At 41.7% G+C, this 23,384-nt stretch overlaps 1 protein-coding gene across 1 annotated transcript; it reads right to left on the bottom strand.

The window, feature by feature from the left end:
* Positions 1-12,508: 12,508 nt before the first annotated feature.
* On the bottom strand, positions 12,509-19,964 carry ppp1r15b (protein phosphatase 1, regulatory subunit 15B). The gene is made up of 3 exons (XM_066685513.1): positions 19,569-19,964; positions 14,954-16,056; positions 12,509-13,057 (listed from the first exon to the last, which is right to left on the bottom strand). The coding sequence occupies exons 1-3, from the start codon at positions 19,720-19,722 to the stop codon at positions 12,845-12,847; spliced, it is 1,470 nt and encodes a 489-aa protein (XP_066541610.1). The 5' UTR covers positions 19,723-19,964; the 3' UTR covers positions 12,509-12,844.
* Positions 19,965-23,384: the final 3,420 nt, after the last annotated feature.

The following is a 23,384-nucleotide window of genomic DNA, read 5'->3' on the forward strand; positions in this document are numbered from 1 at the left end:
CAGTGATGTTTTGTGAAACGTTAGCTGACCTGCTAATGAAAGAGAAATAACCTAGTGGTAGTGTTCGTCTAATGCATTTCCAAAGTGAGCCCCAGTGAGCTTTGTGCCCTCCACTTTGGAACTGCCACCAGGGTCAACCTCACTCTCCTCGGCTCCTCACTTCTACCTACAGTGGAGCCCAGGGTCCCTGTGGTCCTCTCAGAGTCTGAGTGGCGTCCCTTTGCGGAATGGCACTGTCCTCCTCTTTGTCTGCTTTCCCATCAGGGCGAGTTTTAGAGGGGCCTCTGTGAGGTGGAGACAAGAGTCGTGTCTAAAATGGCTCCTTATTCACTATTCCCTGTATTACTCACTATACAGTTCATAGTGTGATTAGGTGAGTGCACTGAAAACTGTCCGCTGTGTTTTCAGACACTAATACAAAATGGTGGAACCTCAACATATTGTGCCCTATATAGTTAATACACTCTTTAAAATGAAGGTGCTACAAAGGGTTCTTTGAACAATGCCATAGAAGAACCACATTTGGTCCCAGATGTATGAGTGTGAAGAAGCTTTTAAAGGTTTAAAAATCCAACACTTGATCTTAAGGTTCTCTCCCCATCTCAATGTTTAAGTACAAATTGTTCTATTTGAAAACAAAAGAGGTACTTCTTTGACATCACTCACAGAATGGTTTGTAGCACCTTAAAAGAGTAAGAGGCACAGTTTTACTGAATATAAGGAGCATTAAAGGGCATCTGCAATCAAAAAAGCCTCACACAGTTAGGTATATTTCACACTGTGTCAGAATCAACTCACTGGAGTTTTCAGGATCTTGGAGAGAGGTCACAGACTGAGCCAGAAACATCAGCTGATTAACGCTGTCCAGTTTGTGGTGAAAAAATGTCTAATTATGCGCTTAACTCATATAATGTGATTCAGTGTTTGTTTAATCTTTAGTCTGATTTAAGCATCAGGAACAGTCCATAAATGGATGCAGCCTAAAATTAATCAAGAAAAAATTAACAAGGGAAAGTTGACTGCAAAAATCTTCAAGCTGTGACTATGTAAGAGGAGTTATGTGCTAAAAGATGAATCTTTTAATTAAAACTATTATTTAAAAGAATGCAATTTCAGAAAGAACACTTACCAGTTCAATTACAACTCTTTATTAAACTGTCATACATTATGTTATTAATATGTTTGGTTACCACTATCCAGCACTGTGGTACACTACAGAGTTCTATAATGAAAGCTTACGAATATTCACCTCTTCTTCTGGAGAAGAGAATACAATGAACTTTTAGGGAACAAAACTGGACTTTAACTCCACTTGCTGTACCTTTAAAGGTACATTTACACTGTCTGTATATTAGGTCCCCAAAAATGTATTTTGTTTTTTATTTATTTATTTATTTTTGCTGAGAGTGTAGATTCAGTTTTCAAGAGCTTATCTAAATTTAAATAATAAGTAAATATAAATACGAAAAAACACAATTATGTCTGTGCCCCTAAATTGCTAAACTCAAATAAATCAACAATTGTGTTGGTGTTGATGCTAATAGCTACAAATATATTCACCAATCCGCCCAGAAACGTAGGTCTAAATGAGCAAACTGAAGCAGTAGTGGAGGGAAACATTCCCTCGAAGCATTCTCCAAGAAACACTGAGACGAACCAAGGCTCAGAAGAGGTGCCCAGACTCCTCTGTCTATTTTTACTGCTATTGCAATGTCTCTAAATGAGACACTGGGGCAGACAGCAGTTCTTATATTGCACTGGCTCTTTAATGGTTTAACCACACTTACCGCACTGACCTGCATTACGTCCACTACACTGCTGGTCAGTGATCAACTGCGGTCAGCTGAATCTGCCGCCAAATCACTGATCATCAAGGGATTTTTTGAAATGCCACCTGCTGCTCTCTTCCTCCCCCCCCCACACACACACACAAACACAAACACAGCTCAGTGTGTGTTATTAAACATCAGTGATAGAGTTTAATATCTGCAGTTCTGAATATCATCACTGTTCAGTGTAAAACATCATTCATTGTCTGTAACCGCTTCTCCAATTCAGGGATGCCGTGGATCCGGAGCCTTCCCGGAATCACTAGGCACAAGGTGGGAACACACCCTGGAGGGGGCGCCAGTCCTTCACAGGGTGACACACACACACACACACCCCTATGGACACTTTTGAATTGCCAATCCACCTACCAACATGTGTTTTTGGACTGTGGGAGGAAACCCTGACGGAGACACAGGGAGAACACACCACACTCCTCACAGACAGTCACCCAGAGGAAACCCATGCAGACACAGGGAGAACACACCACACTCCTCACAGACAGTCACCTGGAGAAAACCCTGACGGAGACACAGGGAGAACACACCACACTCCTCACAGACAGTCACCCAGAGGAAACCCACGCAGACACAGGGAGAACACACCACACTCCTCACAGACAGTCACCCAGAGGAAACCCATGCAGACACAGGGAGAACACACCACACTGCTCACAGACAGTCACCCGGAGGAAACCCACGCAGACACAGGGAGAACACACCACACTCCTCACCCAGAGCGGGACTTGAACCCACAACCTCCAGGTCCCTGGAGCTGTGTGACTGCGGCACCACCGTGCCACCCCCAATGTAAAATATATATCTGCAAATTAGCATAAATACAGCAAAAGAAAACCTTCTTAACTTTGGAAGTCAATGTAAAACATTTTATTTAAATACATTTAAATCAGTGTGAAGGACAGCTGCTGTGTAAATCATGTAGTAAACTAAAAATCCATGGAAATGTGTTTTTCTTTGGAGAGCGATAATATATCACCTGCTGTCTGTTAATTCTGAGCACTGTGTTCAAGCTGCTTCTCTCTCTGAATGGAAACTGGTTTTCTCGTGATGTCTCTTAGAGAGCAGGAGCTGGCACAGCCAAGTACTGGGAGTTTAGATGAAGGAGGAAACAGGCCAAGGCTCTGCCTTTGGCTCTGAGCCTAGAGCAGATACAGCAAAGCCTCCGAATGTCCGGTTCGCGTCTGATCACTCAGCTGTGGTCCAGTCAACATGGTCTGATAAGCTCCCTCTAAGAGGGCCGTCAGATACTGAGATCCCCTCTCAGCTGCTGGAACAATTTGGAGAATCAGAGTGTGCTGCTGATGGCTCTGGCTCACTGCTCGATTCCTGGAAAGCAAACTTCAGAGAGCAGGCACAGCCAGCCTTCCATAGTTAGCAGATCATTTGGAGCTATGCAGCGTACAAACCCTGTTTATGAAAAGCCTTTAAAGAAAAGACTCCAATGTTTTCACTGAACAACTTGACTGTACTTTTTAAATATCAGCACATTTTTAATGTGATGCCGGAAACACCCTCCACATGAGTTGATTGTGGTTCTTATCTATCCTGCTTGAATTTGCTTTGCAGGTGTGTGATCTGCTGCACCACTTGCGTCACTGATAACAAAGCAGGCTGCAAAATCCATAAGGTTCCATATAGGCCACAGTGGTGCAGGTGTCTGTATGGGTTTCCTCCGGGTGACTGTCTGTGAGGAGTGTGGTGTGTTCTCCCTGTGTCTGCGTGGGTTTCTTCCGGGTGACTGTCTGTGAGGAGTATGGTGTGTTCTCCCTGTGTCTGCGTGGGTTTCCTCCGGGTGACTGTCTGTGAGGAGTGTGGTGTGTTCTCCCCGTGTCTGCGTGGGTTTCCTCCGGGTGACTGTCTGTTGAGGAGTGTGGTGTGTTCTCCCTGTGTCTGCATGGGTTTCCTCCGGGTGACTGTCTGTGAGGAGTGTGGTGTGTTCTCCCTTTGTCTGTGTGGGTTTCCTCCGGGTGACTGTCTGTGAGAAGTGTGGTGTGTTCTCCCTGTGTCTGCATGGGTTTCCTCCGGGTGACTGTCTGTGAGGAGTGTGGTGTGTTCTCCCTATGTCCGTGTGGGTTTCCTCCGGGTGACTGTCTGTGAGGAGTGTGGTGTGTTCTCCCTGTGTCTGCATGAGTTTCCTCCGGGTGACTGTCTGTGAGGAGTGTGGTGTGTTCTCCCTGTGTCTGCGTGGGTTTCCTCTGGGTGACTGTCTGTGAGGAGTGTGGTGTGTTCTCCCTGTGTCCGCGTGGGTTTCCTCCAGGTGAATGTCTGTGAGGAGTGTGGTGTGTTCTCCCTATGTCTGCGTGGGTTTCCTCCAGGTGACTGTCTGTGAAGAGTGTGGTGTGTTCTCCCTGTGTCTGCATGGGTTTCCTCCGGGTGACTGTGTGTGAGGAGTGTGGACTGGTGATTCAAAAGTGTCCATAGGTGTGAGTGAATGTGTAAGTGTGTTGTTCCCATTTTGCCCCCAGTGTTTCTGGGAAGGCTCCAGACCCACTGCAATCCTGAATTGGAGGAGCGGTTACAGACAATGAATGAATGACCTCAACTGTGTGATGTGTTAGTGTAGTGTATGTGGACTGGCCAGTGCTTGTGTATAAGTGTGTAGCTTGTGTAGGGTATTGTTTGTTGAGTATATAGTGATTATATAATGTTTGTGTAGTGTGTGTTGCTTATTCAGTGTGACGTGTGGTGATTCCGTTGTGTTTGTTGAGTGTGCTGTGTTTCTGGGGTGTGCAGACTTAGTGAAGTGTGTATTTAATGTCATGTGTTGAGTATGTGGAGTGAGTGTTTCATGAGTGGTGTGTGTTTGTGGAGTGTGCAATTTTTTGTGTGCTGTGTGTGATATATGTTTCTGGAATATGTGGTGATCTTTTCATGTTTTGGTGCTGGTATTTGAGTTGAATCTAGTGTGTTTTGTGGTTTTTACGGAGTGTGTGTGTGTCTAGTGTTCAGTGATTGTGTGTAGTGTGCAGTGACTGTGTTGTGTTTGGGGAGAGTGATGTTGGTGTGGTGTGTGTGCAGTGTTTGTGTAGTGTGTGAGTGGTGTGTGAGTGTAGGGTGTGGTGGTTTGTACACAGACATGAAACAGCTGAAACGTTTAAGTTTATTTAAAAAACCTTTTCCATCTCTTTTTCACATTTAAACATTCAAACTTTTTCACTCTGCCAAGCGTAAAAAAATCATTTTTTTATTTTTGTGATATTTGGGACTGTTTATATGTTTTAGATGTATATATTATTATATGTAAATGTACATACGTTTTGGGAATTTTCTTTTTTTTTTTCCTTTTTTTTCAATGAATGGAGACCCACTATTTCTTCAATGATGAGAAATGTGTTGATACAGACACCTAACAACATAAAGATATCATAGGGTTCCATATTAAACATATTTTAAGAAGTGGAACTGGAACAACAGGAGTATTAAGTAAATAAACGACTTCATCGGTATTCAGCACAACTTTAGTACAAGTTTCTACAGGTTGGTGACAAGTGCACCTTCACATCTGAGTAACATAATGTGAGAAGGAGCAGGACTCTACACACTGTTATAGATGAGCAACAACATCCAAAACCAGAAGGAAACACACACTTACCCAGTCACTCATACATTCACACATGACATGTTAACTTTGACACAGAAGATGAATAAATATGGAGCATGTGTGTGCATCTGGGAACTCTCTGGATGAAAATTAATTAATCAATTCATGTATGAAAAAAAAAAAAGAAATGAATGAATGCCACTGATAGGCCCATAAACACACACAAACACAGAGGATTAATGTCGCCCTCTTTTGGAAAATGTACTGTATCACATTTATAGAGAAAATTAAGCCACCAGGAAATCTTTGGTTCTATATTTGTACGGCTGATTTAGAGAGTACTGGTCCAGTCGAAATCGAAATTATTCACACCACCTCAATGTAAATGAGATTTAATAGCAAAATGTACAAACTTTAAACTATTTGTAATAGATCAATCAAACGAGAAATTTCAATAGCTCAACGCAACTAATGCAACTCATGGTTTCTCTAAATGTAGCACAAAATGCCAGTTCTAATGACTACTGCAGTCTCAGAATTATTCAACCCCCTGAAGAAAGCTGCTCATAAGAGCACACATTTGCAGACCAGGTGGTGAACACCTCAGGAAACCAATCAAGGGCTTCACTACCTTCATCAGGTGTTCTGGACATAAAACACATCATTCAGACTGGCTAGTAGTTTGCTGACTGTGATGTTATCACACTTTTATGCGAAAATAAATAAATTTGTTTAAATTTACATTGCAAATATTTGTAAAGTCCAAGTCTCGAATTTAAAATTTATTTGTAAAATGTAGAATCTGAGTTTGTGGATCAAGTCACTCACGTGTTTTCCGTGACGTGCATTTGTTCATTTCCTCTCGCGGGTTTTTGGATTTTGAGACTTTCCTTTCGCATTTCACCCGCTCCAAATACAAATGCAGCCTGATCCACAAATGTTTTGAGACTAATCTCTCTCCATCCACGCTGGGACAGTCTACCTGAGGAAGCAGAGGCCAAGAGTTGTGTCCTCAGTCCTATGTCCACTGGGACCTTAAAGTAGGGTTCACTGGCGCAGGAGATGATATTAACTCTGCGTTCAGTAAAGCGCTTCTCCTTCTGCTCTGGTTTCTACAAATTCAGAAGAAACAAAAAGATTAATGAAACTGGTTTATAAAATGATTGATTAATAATGTAATGATCTAATAAAGTAATGTTCTAATAAGATAATTTTATATTAAATTAATTTCATAATTGAATAATAAATATAAGTATTATATATGATCATAATTATTTCAAAAATAAATTAAAATATAATGCAAATAATGTTTTACTATTTTCCTTAACTGCATTACTACTTTCTTCATTTAAAGCAACACTAGGTAAAATATAGTATTTTTGTCCTGGGTTCCCCTGACTGCTACAGAGTGTAATTCATTTTACAGCACTTTCCCCAAATCAAGGGGAGGCAGCTTCCTCTGACATAGTGCAGTGTATGAAGTGCTGAGCTCTGTTATCCCTATTACAAGTGCTGGAGCATCACAATGGTTTTGAAGCGTTAATTTTATTGTATAAATATTACCTAGTGTTGCTTTAAAAAAGAAGCAGCACTTTCTTAAAGAAAAGCAGAGTTCTGTTCACTGACACTGCTGCCTCATTATTAACCTCAGTGAATAACTATGTTAATATACCATTCGTAAAATAAATAAATAATATAAGAATATATAATGTAAACATGTTATTTTAAAAGTATAAATACTGTATTATAACACAGCAGTTCTTAGTTTCGGAAGCTCTTCTGGTAGGTTCTACTCTCTATTGAAGAGAAGAGCTCATTAAAAATGTAATTAATAATGTAACAAATCAGTGAACTTACAGCAGGGGTGTCTTGTGCTGTGGGACTCTCCTCCTCGGACACAGGACATACTGGATGTTACTGGATGTAGGTTTAATGTCTCCCGCATTTGCCTCCATCTCCACAGACACAGACTTTGACAGGTCTCCTGCAGGGGGCGGTAGCATGCTAGGTCCATCTTCAAGAACAAGCATGGGGCAAGAGGCATGCTTCCTCACTCTGTAATCCTCACAGTTGCTAATTTGGGTTTCACTGAGTGAGCAAACACCCTCTTCCTCGTCTGATTCAGAAAAAAAAAGAGTAGTTTAGTGAAAATAATTTATAAAATGAACAATTAGTGCGTCTGTAAATAATAACAAAAACAAAGACATATGTACAAATTAAATATGCAATTAATGTATTTTTAAGTCCATTTATTAACATTAGATAAAAACTAAATGCTGTTACAATATTACATTGTGTTCATCAATTTAAAAAAATATTCATATTATTAATCATGAATAATATTATGAATATTGATTAGATTATTCATGAGAACGAAGATGATTCATATATATGAATACAGTGTAAACAGATCTTTTTAAAAGTGATATTATTTTATTAAAGTACAGCAGCTCTTGTTGTGAAGCTCTTCTGCTGGGGCCATGGCGGCATGTTATACATGCCCTCATACAGACGCTAAATTTCTAGTCTTTTTAACTGGAGGAGAAACAGGCACTTCAGAAATTGTGGCTGAGCACTCACTGACCTCCATCTTGTGGTTCGATTCCCGCTCCGGGTGACTGTCTGTGAGGAGTGTGGTGTGTTCTCTCTGTGTCTGCGTTGGTTTCCTCCGGGTGACGGTCTGTGAGGAGTGTGGTGTGTTCTCCCTGTGTCTGTGTGGGTTGCCTCCGGGTGACTGTCTGTGAGGAGTGTGGTGTGTTCTCTCTGTGGCTGCATGGGTTTCCTCCAGGTGACTGTCTGTGAGGAGTGTGGTGTGTTCTCCCTGTGTCTGCATGGGTTTCCTCCGGGTGACTGTCTGTGAGGAGTGTGGTGTGTTCTCTCTGTGTCTGCGTGGGTTTCTTCCGGGTGCGCCGGTTTCCTCCCACAGTCCAAAAAACACACATTGGTAGGTGGATTGGTGACTCAAAATTGGAGTAGGAGTGACTGTGTGTGTGTGTTGCCCTGTGAAGGACTGGCGCCCCCTCCAGGGTGTATTCCTGCCTTGCGTCCAATGATTTTGGGTAGGCTCTGGACCCACCGCGACCCTGAACTGGATAAGGGTTACAGATAATGAATGAATGAATTTTTCACTAACTAATGGTTGTCATACAGTAAATGAATTTTAACAATGACAATATGCAAATAATGCGATTTCATTATTACTTATATATGTGTATCACATAATGTATCATTAATATTAGAAGCCTTGCTGCATGTTCCTCACCTGTAGAAAGTTCTGGAAACTTACCTGTGGGTGCTGTAAAGGGGGCTCTGATGTCACAGCTTGTGAACATCTATTTAGCAGATACACAGCAACTTCTGATAGGCTGCATTCAACTTGCCCTCTGATTCGCTGAGCCCCCTGTCTCGGTATTAAAACATAATCATCGGTTTAAGAAGTGGACCATTGATTATGACAGAAGAATGAATGAATGAATCAATACATTTAATTCATTCATTCATCTGTTCATTTTTATTTATTTAACTTTTTTATATAGCGCCTTCCTAGAAACCCAAGGACTCTTTAGAATCAACACTCAGCATTCAAGCCACACAAACTCGCACAACGTCCCCTCAACCAGGAGCCATCATCCACCTGGAGGACTGCAACAGGCAATAGGGTAGTGTGCCAAACCATATCTGGGCACACACACATACAGACGTTTAAGTCATTGAAATACACACTCAATCACTTACCAGGACAGTTATTAGAAAAGCCAATTCGCCTAACCTCCATGTCTTTTGGACTGTGGGAGGAAACCCATGCAGACACTGGGAAAACATGAAAACTCAGCCCAGATGGGACTTAAACCCAAGATCCCAATACTGAGAAGCTAACCGCTAACCACTAAACCATTTTGCAGCCTAATTCATTCATTCATATTCTGTATGTGCTTCAGAGTGGCGGTGGGCCTAAGGCCTCCCCCGGAATCACTCGGACCACACCCTGACAGAACACTCACCCAATCACTCAGACCTATGGACAGTTTAATACATTTAGCCAGTCACTCACACCTATGGACTTTCATCTATATGTTCTATAGAAGACAAAGTGGATGTATAAAAATAAATAAAATATATTCCTAGAGGTAAAATACAGTGAAGGAAATCAGTGCAGATGAGTAATCCAGGACTAAAATGCATTATATTCATTCATTATCTGTAACCCTTATCCAGTTCAGGTGGGTCCAGAGCCTACCTGGAATCATTGGGCGCAAGGCAGGAATACACCCTGGAGGGGGCGCCAGTCCTTCACAGGGCCACACAGACACACACACATTCACTCACACACTCACACCTACGGACACTTTTTGAGTCGCCAATCCACCTGCAACGTGTGTTCTTGGACTGTGGGAGGAAACCGGAGCACCCGGAGGAAACCCACACGGACACAGGGAGAACACACCAACTCCTCACAGACAGGCCCCTGTAAGGTGCTAAATCTGTACCCTCGGTGTATGGCTCCAGTGAGTTTGTCTGAGAATGTACCCTAACCTGGCCACATGGTGGTGCTGTCTCTCTGCCACACTGCAGGTTCTCAGATTTCTGGGTTGGATCCTGAAAATAATATACTGCTCTGGCAGATGTTAAAATAAAAATAAATATAAGAACTATATATGAATGGTGCAAGTATTTTCTTCACTCTGTTTTTTTTACAAATGGCCATGAAGTAGTTTTATAAAGTACTATACACAGTTGGTTCTCTTTTGTTTTTATTCAGTGTTCTTATTTCTCCACACTTCTGTCTGTTTTGCTGCATATAAACTTGTCCTTGCACACTCAGATTCAGGTCCAAAGCTGCTGGATTTCTCAGCAGTCGCAGGTTGTTTTCTTGGATGTGAGGCAGAAAATGAAACCATCCTCTAAGACAATGTGTGGATACCTGGAAACATGTTCCAGAATAATTATTTGAAAATCAAGTCTACTGAGAAAAATGAAGGGTGTGGCATGAAATTCTGAAAAGATGATGTTTCGTTTAATGATCGAGGCTCCTGTATAAATTAAAATGTGTAAATTAATCTTCAGACACAGCAGTGCTGCTCGAGTTTTTTAACCGTGTCCACTCATTTAATCTCACCTACCTTGTCCACATTGTAGATGCAAAGTCAGGGACAGTAGCTCATCTGTTGCTGTACATTTTGTGTTGGTCCTTTGGTCCTTATCAGTGGACACAGGACAATGCCAAGGGGACGCTGTTGCCTGGATGTTCTTGATTGGTGCACTATTCTCAATCCAGCAGTGACACTAAAGGAAGTTTCAAATCTCCAGCAGCACTGCTGTGTCTGAGCCACTCATTCCCGGCACAACACATCACCACCAGGTCAATGTCCTTATCCACCACCCAAATCTGCTCTGTGGAGGTCCTTACCATTGAAGACCAGGGTGAAAGTGGGCTAATAAAGTATGCAGAGCAACAGACAGACTATAGTTTGTAATTGTACAACTACAGGGTGCTCCTGGGGCGGCACGGTGGCCACACTCCTCATAGACAGTCACCCGGAGCGGGACTTGAACCCACCACCTCCGGGTCCATGGAGCTGTGTGACTGCGACACTAACCTGCAGCGCCACCTTGGTGCCCTTCTTATAATTAGGCATTTTTATTTGGATAATCACATTTTTAATATATATAAAACAGCATGGCACGGTGGCGCAGCAGTCACACTGCTCCAGCGACCTGGAGGTTGTGGGTTCGAGTCCCACTCTGGGTGACTGTGTGAGGAGTTTGGTGTGTTCTCCCTGTGTCTGCATCGGTTTCCTCCCACAGTCCAAAAACACTCGTTGGTAGGTGGACTCAAATGTGTCCATAGGTATGTGTGTGTTGCCCTGTGAAGGACTTGCGCCCCCTCCAGGGTGTATTCCTGCCTTGCACCCAATGACTCCGGGTAGGCTCCGGACCCACCCCGACCCTGACCTGGATAAGGGTTACAGATAATGAATGAGGGTGCTCCTGTGTGGTCAGTGAAACTGAGAGAATGGACAGTGAGTGTAAAACAAGGTGAACGTCATAATATTTAGCGTGAATCACCCTGTAATAGTTTTGAAAGCTTTAATAATGAAAAAAAGATGAATCTCCTACTTCAAAAACTTAATGAAAGCAAAGGAAAGGAATCAGGGACTGACCCTAATCCCGATGGCCAAGTGATCGCAGTTTGAGAAGACGATTGTTTACGGTTTCTCTGAACCGATGAGAATGTGGGAAGAGAATCTGAGCCCACTGGGTTCAAAGGGGGTGTGCAAGTTTACCTTTGCTGCTTAACTCATAAAGGCTGCTGACTATCTTATTGCATCAGGCAGTGTGTGCAGGGTAAATGAGACTCCAGAGACCCACCACCACTACCACAACTCCCCCCCATCCCCTCAGGCTCAAGACTCCTCAGGATGAGTAATAGAGGTTGGGGCTATGCTGGCTGCCCTCCCACAACACACCCAGCCCTGCTGCAATCACTTGCAATCCTTTCACAGATACCGAGCGCGGGGCTCTGTTGCCTGGCTACCAGGAGCACCAGAGCTAGAGCCGTCCTAAGAGATGGAAAGACACACTATAGCGCTCAAACACACAAACCAGTCATGCAAACACACACACAAAGGCTTTCCATATGGTGCTTTGTCATCCAACAATAAGAGGTTATTTTAGAGTTACAGTGCTGTAAACAAAGCCAGTGGACCAATTAGTCCACCTCATCTGCCTTCAGGTAACACCTGTTGCTTGTGGAACTGTGAACTTCTTTTCCAGCTTTTCCCTAAACCCCCACACCTGAAATTGGCTGTCACAATCTACCTTAAAGATTGCATACATCATTGCTTCCCCTTACACCATACAGTTTGTGCTTGCAGCCTTGTGTCTAGGGGAGATGCTAATTGATTTCTCCTCAGGGGAGAGAGTTTCATCATGTCTTGTTTTTAACCCTCTCTCTCGCACAGTGTCCTCTTGTAGGGAAATGAGTCCTTGACGTAACACAGAGAAACATTGGCTTGACAGCAATCAAACGTGGTTCTCCAAAATATTACAAATTAAAAGTCACTAGGGAAAACGTGAAGTGTAGAAATGGTTTAAAAACAAAGGCTTGTTTTAGCACGATTACTTTATTCCAGGTACAAACACATTTCTAGCATTTCCTCCTTTCATTTTACAAAGATGGCTTCACCTTTGTGTTTTACTGTTTTAAACAACAATATCTACTATAAATATCATAATTATAATAGTTATAGAACTGGCTCCATTTACAGTGTTATTTACATCGCTCGTCGGTAAGGCACGGTTATAAAAAACAAAATTGTCACGGCGTATGAGGTGAAACCCATGTGTTTTCTACACAAATCTGAGGTATGACTGTTAGGTTGGAAGAAGGAATAGTGGCTGGCTTTGAAAACCACACTGCTCAGTGTTTCAGTTTAATGAAGTTCTCTAGCAGTGCTCATTTGTTCAGAGGGCTCTGCTGATGGGCTGCGAGCTTCTCCCTGTGTGAAAGGCTGAAACAGTATCCAATTGCCTGCTCTGTTTCCCAAATTCTCCTCTGGAATCGATCCCTGTCCCGTGCATGCTCCTCCCATGGCCCCTTACGAGATTCTTGAAGGGCAAAGGACCAGGCTCGCATCTTGTGAACTTGTACAACCGGAGAGAATTTTACCTGGGGGAAAAAGATAGCAGAGAGTCAGCACAGAGGGAAGACCAGGAGACCAGTGTCCAGCTCTTGCAGTACAATTAAACCCTATAATAGGTAGTTGTCAGTCACGGGATTCCAGATGGAGAGCAGGAGGTAAACCAGGAAGGAGGGGACTGAGGAAGGAGCATGTATTGTGTCCATTTAGACAACATTACACTAGAAATGTACAAACTAAAGATCACAATATATGTTGGAGGTGATGTTTAACTGAACTGTAAGATTAGATAGAGGCTATGTTTCACATAGACAGCACATTCCAGTTAGCGTTCCATTCCACCTTAAATGGTGTGGCAGGTACGTACCTGTGGCTGCTGAATTATTTAATGTACAGTGAGACATTTGGAATTAAAGGCTGACTCCAGACTCATGCCGTTGTGAGAAGGGAGTGTTGGGTTGTATAAAGTTATGTTAGTGCTGTGTCTGCGCTGGTGATAGATTTAAAACATCCACAGGAAGTTTCTAAACAGGAAGCTGCCTCAGTCTCGGTCCTAAACTCAGGTGGTGGCTTGCTGGCTATTTTTCAGTCAAATTTTTGCATATTTCTCCAAAATGAATCTCAGCGTTTGGTACTTAACATATGTTCCTTGTGATGTATTAGTTGGAATGATATTGAGTGACTGTATTTGAGTATTAGAGTGTTTCATACAGCTCCTTGTATATAAAATCAGTTTCTGCCTCCATCTGCAGTTCACGCAGTGACATACAGTCATTTACAAACAACTTATTAACTATTTTAACACAATATTAACCTATTAAAACGATGCTGAATGCTGGACTTAAAGAACGGTATGTGTGTTCTTGTTAAGGTAAGTTTTTCTATGTTTTGGCCTTCCGTCCACGTGGATCCATGTGAACAAGGTCTTATTCTGATTACACAAATATTACAAAGCTGTCTTATCATTTTAGACTCTATGATGTGTTCTGCTGGCTTCAAACCATAGGTGGTGTGGCGCGCATTAAGCGTGAGAACCAACCTGCAATGCTTGTTATTTTGCATTGTCTCAAGGCAACCCGTTTCTTTTTGCCATGCGTTTCACCGTCATAATACGATCTACAGAATTCGTCATAATACAATCCACAGGAGTCGTCATAATAAGATCTACAGAAGTCGTCATAATAAGATCTACAGAAGTCGTCATAATACGATCCACAGAAGTCGTCATAATACGATCTACAGAAGTCGTCATAATACAATCTACAGAAGTCATAATAAGATCTACAGAAGTCGTCATAATAAGATCTACAGAAGTCGTCATAATACGATCCACAGAAGTCGTCATAACACGATCCACAGAAGTCGTCATAATACGATCTACAGAAGTCGTCATAATACGATCTACAGAAGTCGCCATAATACGATCTACAGAAGTCGCCATAATACGATCTATAGAAGTCGTCATAATACGATCTACAGAAGTCGTCATAATACGATCTACAGAAGTCGTCATAATACGATCTACAGAAGTCGTCATAATACGATCTACAGAAGTCGTCATAACACGATCCACAGAAGTCGTCATAATACGATCTACAGAAGTCGTCATAATACGATCTACAGAAGTCGTCATAATTTGTATATTGCTTAAATAAATTTAGTTAAGTTTTTAATGTGAAAAAAATCCAACTATAAACCTGACTTGCTGCCAGATCAGACTGTTGGTATCATTACTTGTACAAGGTCAGGGTTTGAACTCTTGAAATGCTGCTACAGTTGTTGAGGTGTTCATTGGCCTAGATTTTACATTCAGCTGGAGAGCTGAATTCTGAGTGTGTGTTGAGGCGCATTTCCCAAGACTGGTATGAAATTAGCTTTAAACTAATCATGCAGCCGACTTTAGGCACTTAATAACTAGTACTTACCTTTTTCACTATTGGAATCTCCTTCTTTCTGCTGCCCTCAGCTGCTGCCTTACACAGAGGCCTTTTCCAGGTGACTTTTGACGGTTTCTCCAGAGAAAACCCAGAGCACTTGTGACTGACAACTCGCCTTGCTGCCAAAACTGGCTTCCCGCACCTCACAGCTGTAAAGTCTCTGGATGTTTTAGCACTTTGTTCAGGGTCATTTGAGTCCTTGTGTTGCTTAATCGTGCCTTTGGCTGCTGGGCTGTGGAGAGGAGCTCTGAAATTCAGTGGGTGGTATGGGTCATCATTCAGAGACAGAGACTTCCACAAGGCCTCCTCTTCGTCTTCTGATGAGAACGTTCCTGTGCTTCCACGCTCGCTCACATCCGAGCTCAGGGATGTGCTAGATTGGGATGCTATGGACATATGATTCTCTTGACTGGCTTTGGAGCATGCTGGTGCCCTCCATTGGTCAGTAACGGCGCTGGTCAAACAGGCTGTGAAATGCAGGGGGTGATACGGATCGGTGGACCTGGTGAGAAGGTCCCAAAGTTTGTCACTGTCCTCTCTGTCCCCCTCCACACAGGAGCTCTCTGAGCTGCCCCAGCTGAGGTCACTGTCCAAACTCTGGCCTCCCAACTCCTGCCGACAAGGTCTCGGGTTATCGCCTGTAAAACTTGAAAGATTATGCTCACATCCAGGGAATTGATCGTCTTGCTTCTGAAAGTCCTTCTGATAAAAATTGGACACGCAAGCAGTGAAAGCCACAGGGGAGATTTCATCAGTGTATGTGGCTTCTGAACCTGTCAGCACATTCCAGCTGTGTTTCCAGCTGCATGGCTCTCCGATGTAGAGCTCATCGCTGTCAGAGAGACACTCTGTTGCACGGGACACGAAGTCGTCCACCAAAGAGCAGCAGAGCTCATCGTTCACGAGGCTGGACAGGACAGAGCGGGAGTGAGAGTCTAAGTCAAAAGGGTCTCCATTTTTGTTTGTTTCAAACAAAGACGAGAGGAGAAAACCTTCTGGGGCGTCTCTGGAAGAACTGGTCATGTGCTGAATGTGCTCTCCTGCGTCATCCGTGATTCGTACATGAACTTCGAACCTGAACATCTGCAGCACTGGAGACAAATAAACAGATGTGGTTTGAGTCGATGGACAACGTTAGTCAATTACTGTTCAATGAACAATGGAATAATGGCTAAAAGTGAATTAAAAATGGCGCCCAGAAAACAAGCATCAGAAACATGTTCAATAACTCCTACTGGGTGCTCAGTGTAGTGCAGCAGTTCTGAAAGTGGGGGGAGAAGTTTAGAGCTATTACAGGGAGTTCAGCAAGTCTAATGAACGAGATACATAACGTATGTCACTTGTAATAATTCCAAGAACAATTAATTGTTCTTAATTCTGTTTGTTTCAATCGGAAGTTGTCGTTTTGTACTTAAGCAAAAGACAAGCCCCCACCTAATTCTGACACCAGTGGTCTCTAAATTTCTACTGCAGTGGAACTGTAGTACACACAGAACACTAAGTTATGCTTAACGTAAACTCATAGTCTACAGCAAAAGGTGTGAAAAATTGATTAAGACAAAAACAGGATCAACTCAAACTCAGTAAAAGTTAGTTTCTTAAGCTGTTGTCATTTTTGGATGCACAAATAGAGTTAAGCAGAAAAAATGATGAACTAGTCCACAGACCTAAAATAGACAGGTAAAAATACATAGCATAAAAATAGATGCCTTTCCACTGACCATAATCTGAATCAATTTTGTCTTTTCAAATCAATCTATTCATGTCTCATCATCTACAGTGTAGTAATACATGCGCTATTGTGTTTACTCGTTATTGCAGTCTGTATTGCCGTACTGCTAGCATCTTTGGGCTATTTAAAATTGCAATGAAAGTATGTTTACAGAAGCTCTAAAAGGCCATTGCCTTTTGTGTGTGTGTGTGTGTGTGTGTGTGTGTGTGTGTGTGTATATTGCTAAAAGTATTCGCTTGTCTACCGTCGCATGCATATGAACTTGAGTGACATCCCATTCTTAATCCATAGGATTTAATCTGATGCTTTGCAGCTATAACAGCTTCAACTCATATAGTAAGGCTTTCCACAAGCTTTAAGTGTGTTTAAGGGAATGTTGGACCATTCTTTGAACAGAAGCACATTTGTGTGGTCAGACAAGTGTTAGATGAGAACCCCTGGCTTGCATTCAACACTCTAATTCGTCCCAAAGGTGTTCTACCTGGTTTATTTTAGGAGTCTGTAAAGGCAAGTGAAGTTCTTCCACACCAAACTCACTAATCCAAATTTTTTATGAGTCTTGCTTTGTGCACTGGTGCACAGTCTTTTTGGAACAGGAAGGGTCCATCCCCAAACTGTTCCCACAAATTTTGGTGCATGAAATTATCCAAAATCTCTTGGTATGCTGAAGTATTAAGAGTTCCTTTCACTGGAACTAAGAGGCGGAATATATATATATACATACAGTGGAACCTCTACTAACGAACGCCTATACTAATGAGCTTTCTAAGATACGAACCGGGCATTTGAATATTTTTTGCCTCCACCAACAAACCATGACTCTAGAAATTAACCCAAGGCTCCGCCGAGCCGGCAGCTGGAAATGGCCACTGACCCCAATAGGCGAGTCTCCCAGCGCGCCCAGACTTGAGTGAGCTTTTGAGATTAGCAAATTGTAATTTTAGCAATTTAGCATTAGTGTAAATAGCAGACATCAAAATTCGTGCTAAGTTAAGCCGTATCTACGCTTCATCTCCCCACATTCAGCCAGTGCCTGTGTTACTCCTCCAGCCAGTCGTCACGATATGTAACCACTTAAAACTTTTATTTCTTTTTTATTACTGTATATACAGTTTCCACTGTATTTATCTTTTATTTTTAGTAATGCTACATGTAATTTTTTTTTTTGCTAATTTGAGAGTGTTGTAAACATATATCAGTGCAAAAAGGGTGACCTTCGGAGTGGGGGCTGGAACGCAATAATTGCTTTTCCATTATTTTAAATGGGGAAAATTGACTCGAGAAACGAACTTTTCCACTTACGAACCGGGTCACGAAACGGATCAAGTTCGTAGGTAGAGGTTCCACTGTATACATATATATATATATATATTGTTTCATTTTATTATCATAATGTATTTTTTTTACAGAGATTCATTCTTTAATTGTTGTTTTATCATGATAAAAAAATTATATTTATTTCATTATCACCAACAGTGTTTTTTTTAATATTATAAGACAAACAAACAAACAAACAAAACCCAAGCCTTAATCTATAACAGTAAAACCCATTCATATGATTTATGACAAACTGGGGAATTTCCATCTCTTTACATTCTATTTGCAAACACTATTTGTGGCAGTGCATTACCAGGAGCTTTTGGACAGTGGCACAGCTACCTACCAACATGTGTATTTGGACTGTGGGAGGAAACTGGAGGAAACACTAAACTGCTCACAGACACTGACCCGAGGTGGGAATTGAACCCACAACCACAAAACCCTTGAGCTGTGGCGGCGGCGGCACTTCATGCCAACACCGTTTGTTTTATAGTGTTAATGAAATAAATAAATTATGTCTTTAAAACAAATAAAATTAAACGTATCACAATAAAACACCATAAAAACCCTTACAGCGTTTCTAAAATATTTGTAAAAATGGACAAAATTGCCTTTTGTGGTTGTAATGCTTTTATGATTAAAAGACAATCTGTTATCTTTCGTTCAGAAAGCCTCCAGGACGTTTGAATATTAACACGATTGTGTACATTGTTTTAAAAACAATTTCAGAAATAGAAGTGTTACAGTGAAGACCTGTGGAAACTACTGAGTATTTGTGAATTCCGTGTTTGTCAGGTCAGTCAGAGACAGCTAGGAGTCTCACGCTTCAGCTCTTAAGCTTTTATATTTCCCTGGATAGCTTAAAAACGACTTTACTGATTTATATTTATGCACTGGATGACTGAACACACAGGTGTGGGGTGCCAGAGAAAGTGGCATATTGTCCCAAAACATACATCCTATAATTACAGTTACAAATGCACTTGGTAAGACTAATGGGGGTTAGGTCTGTGTAAGTTTGAGAAGTGTACAGGTCAGGTACCCAGTAAACAAGGAACGTCCCTGGACGTTCAAAATAGGTCTAAAAGTAGTCTGTCCGTCAAGGACATATTTTAAACGTCAATGGACGTCCAAAACCCATCTTAATAAGTTAGTTAAGTGGTGACCAATCGATAACGTCAGTGGACGTCCAAAACGCGTTTTATACAAGTAATTTATTTCGGGACCAATTAATAACGTCACTGGACGTCCAAAATACGTCTAATAGTCGTCTTTTCAATGTCTGTGTTTGGACGTCTTTTCAACTTTCATTTTCAACCTTAAGAGAACGTTGATTAGACGGCAGTCATTACGTTATTTCAACGTTGAATCAACGGCTAAATGTTTACTGGGTATTGTCTAAGATGGACAATGAATGGTGCAAAAATACTTGGCCCAAGAAGATTAAAGCTGATGTTAGTTGCACAAACAGCCTTTAATGACAGTCTTCAATGTTCAGTTCAAGTTCGGCCAGTGATACAATTGTTATGACAGCGTTAGACTTGTTTTTACCTGCCATCAGGCTGTAGCAGATGACCTGCAGCAGTAGTCTGAAGTGCTCCCACACAGCGGAGAGAATCTGTTTGGTCCAGGGCAGGATGGTCATGCCGTGGCCGAAGCGCTGCATGGCCGAAGCGCTTCTCTGCGAACCTCCAACTGCCTCCATCTTCAGCACCGAGCTTCAGCTGTCACGTATTCTGATACTCGTCCCTTGCGGAGATCTCCGGGCGCTCTGACGAATACTCCTCAGTTCTCACAAAACACATGGTCCCTCTGGAGGGGAAGGGGCTCAGGAACGGCGAGCGCAGGTTACCGCGGTCCTCATGTTTTCCAGAGCCGGTGTGCGTGCAGAGTAAAGTCTGTCTGTGCTGATAAACCAAGCGGAATGACCAGAGTCTACTTCACCACCCTCGGATAAACATTACACCCCGGCTGTGTTACTCCGCCAAGTACACGCCCACCTCGCCCACGTGGCCAAGAAACCCCACCCATACATCCCACTAATCCCTCCCCCACACTGTTACAGCACTGATCCCAGTGTCTAAAGCTCCGTCCCAGTTCTCGCCCTAAATGTATTTGTATTTTAATAGCCTCTGTGTTAGCAGGGGACTCGCAAAGTTAGTCATTTAATTGAACAGTATTACTGCCGCTTTACTGGGCACATAACAATAAAACTCTTTATTATCAAACCCAAGGCGTGTTACACATTATCAACGCAAGTCTAAAATATTTTATCATTTCATTTCCCCTTTTTGTAAAAGTGAAGGTATAATATACATGTATAATAAACCTTTAATGTTGACTTTCACCTGCCAAACATGGTATGTTGTAGGTGTAAATTCGTTATAAATAAATATGTGATTTTAGTAAACTATGTGGTTTTGTAAAACAATTGGTTCATTCATTTATTCATTGACTGTAAGCGCTTATCCAGTTCAGGGCTGAGGTGTGTCCGGAGCCTACCCGAAATCATAGGGCACAAGGCAGGAATACACCCTGGAGGGGGCGCCAGACCTTCACAGGGCAACACACACACACATCTACGGACACTTTTGAGTCACCAGTCCACCTAATAATGTGTGTTTTTGGACAGTGGGAGGAAACCGGAGCACCCGGAGGAAACCCACGCAGACACAGGGAGAACACACCACACTCCTCACAGACAGTCACCCAGAGCAGGACTTCTGGTCCCTGTATCTGTGTGGGTTTCCTCCGGGTGCTCCGGTTTCCTCCCATGGTCCAAAAACACGTTGGTAGGTGGATTGGTGACTCAAATAATAAATAAATCAATAAGTTGTCTATAGGTGTGTGTGTGTGTGTCGCCCTGTGAAGGACTGGTGCCCCCTTCAGAGTGTGTTCCTGCCTTGCGCCGTGATTCTGGGTAGGCTCCAGACGAACCATGACTCTGAACTGGACAATTGGGTCAATATATATGGGATAATCATTATGACAGCAGCCATAATGTAAATGTGAACATAGCACAGCAAAAGCAACAGTGCACACAGTATGTAGGCTTAGTGTGTATTGAGATCCAGGGGCAACACACACCACAGACACAAACAGCCCCTTAACTGACGCTTGTGAGCTGTCCTCGTAAGCCTCAGCTTGTCGGGGCTCCTCCAAAGTCCGGGGCCCATAGCACAGCACATATTACTTCTTTTTAATGAAATGTAAAGGTGCTTGATTTTTTATAAAGTTGCTAATCTCATCAATTGACATTTTATTGAAATATATTATTGTTAGCTCCATTAACAGACAAGGCTTACCTTAGTTTCGTAGGCATATTTGGAAAATTGTCCTCCACAAATTTCAGAAAATTCAGCTTTTCCACTGAATCTTGACAAAAAAATATTAAACTTGCTTTATCATCATGTTTCATCTAAATAAAGCAGAACATACAACTTTTCATTCAGATTTTTTCTGTTCACGTTTCATGAAAAACACTTCAAACACATGAAAATGTCTCCCCCTGGTGTACATCTTGAAACAAACTTCCAAACATTTTGATGATAATTATATGTATTTGAAAATAAAAATTGCAGAAATCTGTCGCTAAACGCAATTTTATATATTTTAAAAATATTTGATTAATTTTTCATTCTGTGCAGTGTTTTACACACACACACACACACACACACATCATTCACTTCTGTTACACAGTAATCACACACACACACAAACCAAATCAGTCATAATATAATTAATTTAGTAAAGATCTTGGATACAGTAGTTTCTGCTCTTTTTGAAGCCGAAAAAAAGGCTGAAAGCTTTACATCCTGATATTTTTTTGTCCAAATTGAATGTCTCCCAGTAAACATTTAGCCGTTGATTCAACGTTGAAATAACGTAATGGCTGCCGTCTAATCAACGTTCTCTTAAGGTTGAAAATGAAAGTTGAAAAGACGTCCAAACACCGACAAAAGACGACTATTAGACGTATTTTGGACGTCCATTGACGTAATTAATTGGTCCCGAAATAAATTACTTGTATAAAACGCATTTTGGACGTCCACTGACGTTATCGATTGGTCACCACTTGATAACTAACTTATTAACTTTCACTTTTTCATTTTCATTTTCACTCATTTACAGACACTGGGGCTGTTGCATAAATCATCGATAAATCACGATCTAAACAATGCAGAAATGTCACAAAAAAACAGGTTTAAATTTGAAAATATTTAAATGGCTTGTCTCATCATTTCTGTATTTTTTCTGTTTAATAAATGAGTGATTGTGTTTTTTTAATAAGGAATTTTCTTAATTATCTATGAATTATCTACTAACACGTCTATTATTAAACAATGCAGGGATGAAATAACACGTGCCATATTTGAATAAAGGAATATTGTAGCTAAAGTACCACCACTAACCACAAGATGGCAGTATTTAGCAACATATGTTCTTAAATAAGCCTGGGGTGTTCAGAAACCCACTGACGTAATGCTAATTTTCAAATCAGGGGCTAATGGGTGGTTTTAGGGGCTGGGGACTCTTGAGGTGTTTGGACATTGCTGTGCGAATCTGATTGCTTTGCAGAATAAACATTAGTGAGTTCAAGTCTTGATGTTGAATGATTTGTTCTGGTGTCAAAAGTCACTGACATTAGCTCATCTGTTGCTGCAGAGTTTGTGTTAGACATCCTCATCAGTGACAGATAGAATTCAGATAATACGTTTGGTGCAATATACCAAATAAAACAAAAACAACTGCATTTTCCAAAGCCCTGGTTACAGCACACTACTGAGTAAAAATATGTGTAGACTAGAATAATGAATTACATAAATATATGCATAGATGACAAACACTATAAACCTAATTTATAGGAACTTAGGATAGGACATTGGATTATTGTCAGGTGTGAGTGTGTGAGTGAATGTGTGTGTGTGTGTGTGTGTGTTGCCCTGTGAAGGACTGGCGCCCCCTCCAGGGTGTTTTACTGCCTTGCGCCCAGTGATTCCAGGTAGGCTCTGGACCCACCGCGACCCTGAACCTGATAAGGGTTACAGATAATGAATGAATGAATGATTATTATCAGTCCAGCTGTGACACTGAGGGATTTACAAACTCCAGCCGAATAGGAAGCAGAGAAACAGGTGGACTACAGTCTGCAGTTGTACAGCTACAAAAGTGTTAGTTAATAAAATGGACAGTGAGTATGAGTTCCTAATCTAATGATCATTCAGTGTACACCGCTATAGATATCCCTCAAATTTAATTCAACGGACATACATTTCTGATTTCGCACAAAGCCCTACTAAAATATCATAAAATCCTCTGGAGCACTTCATGAACCTAATTGACTCAACACCTTTCTTTGGATTCTGG

Source organism: Hoplias malabaricus, chromosome 11, assembly GCF_029633855.1.
Source record: "Hoplias malabaricus isolate fHopMal1 chromosome 11, fHopMal1.hap1, whole genome shotgun sequence".
Lineage (NCBI taxonomy): Eukaryota > Metazoa > Chordata > Actinopteri > Characiformes > Erythrinidae > Hoplias > Hoplias malabaricus.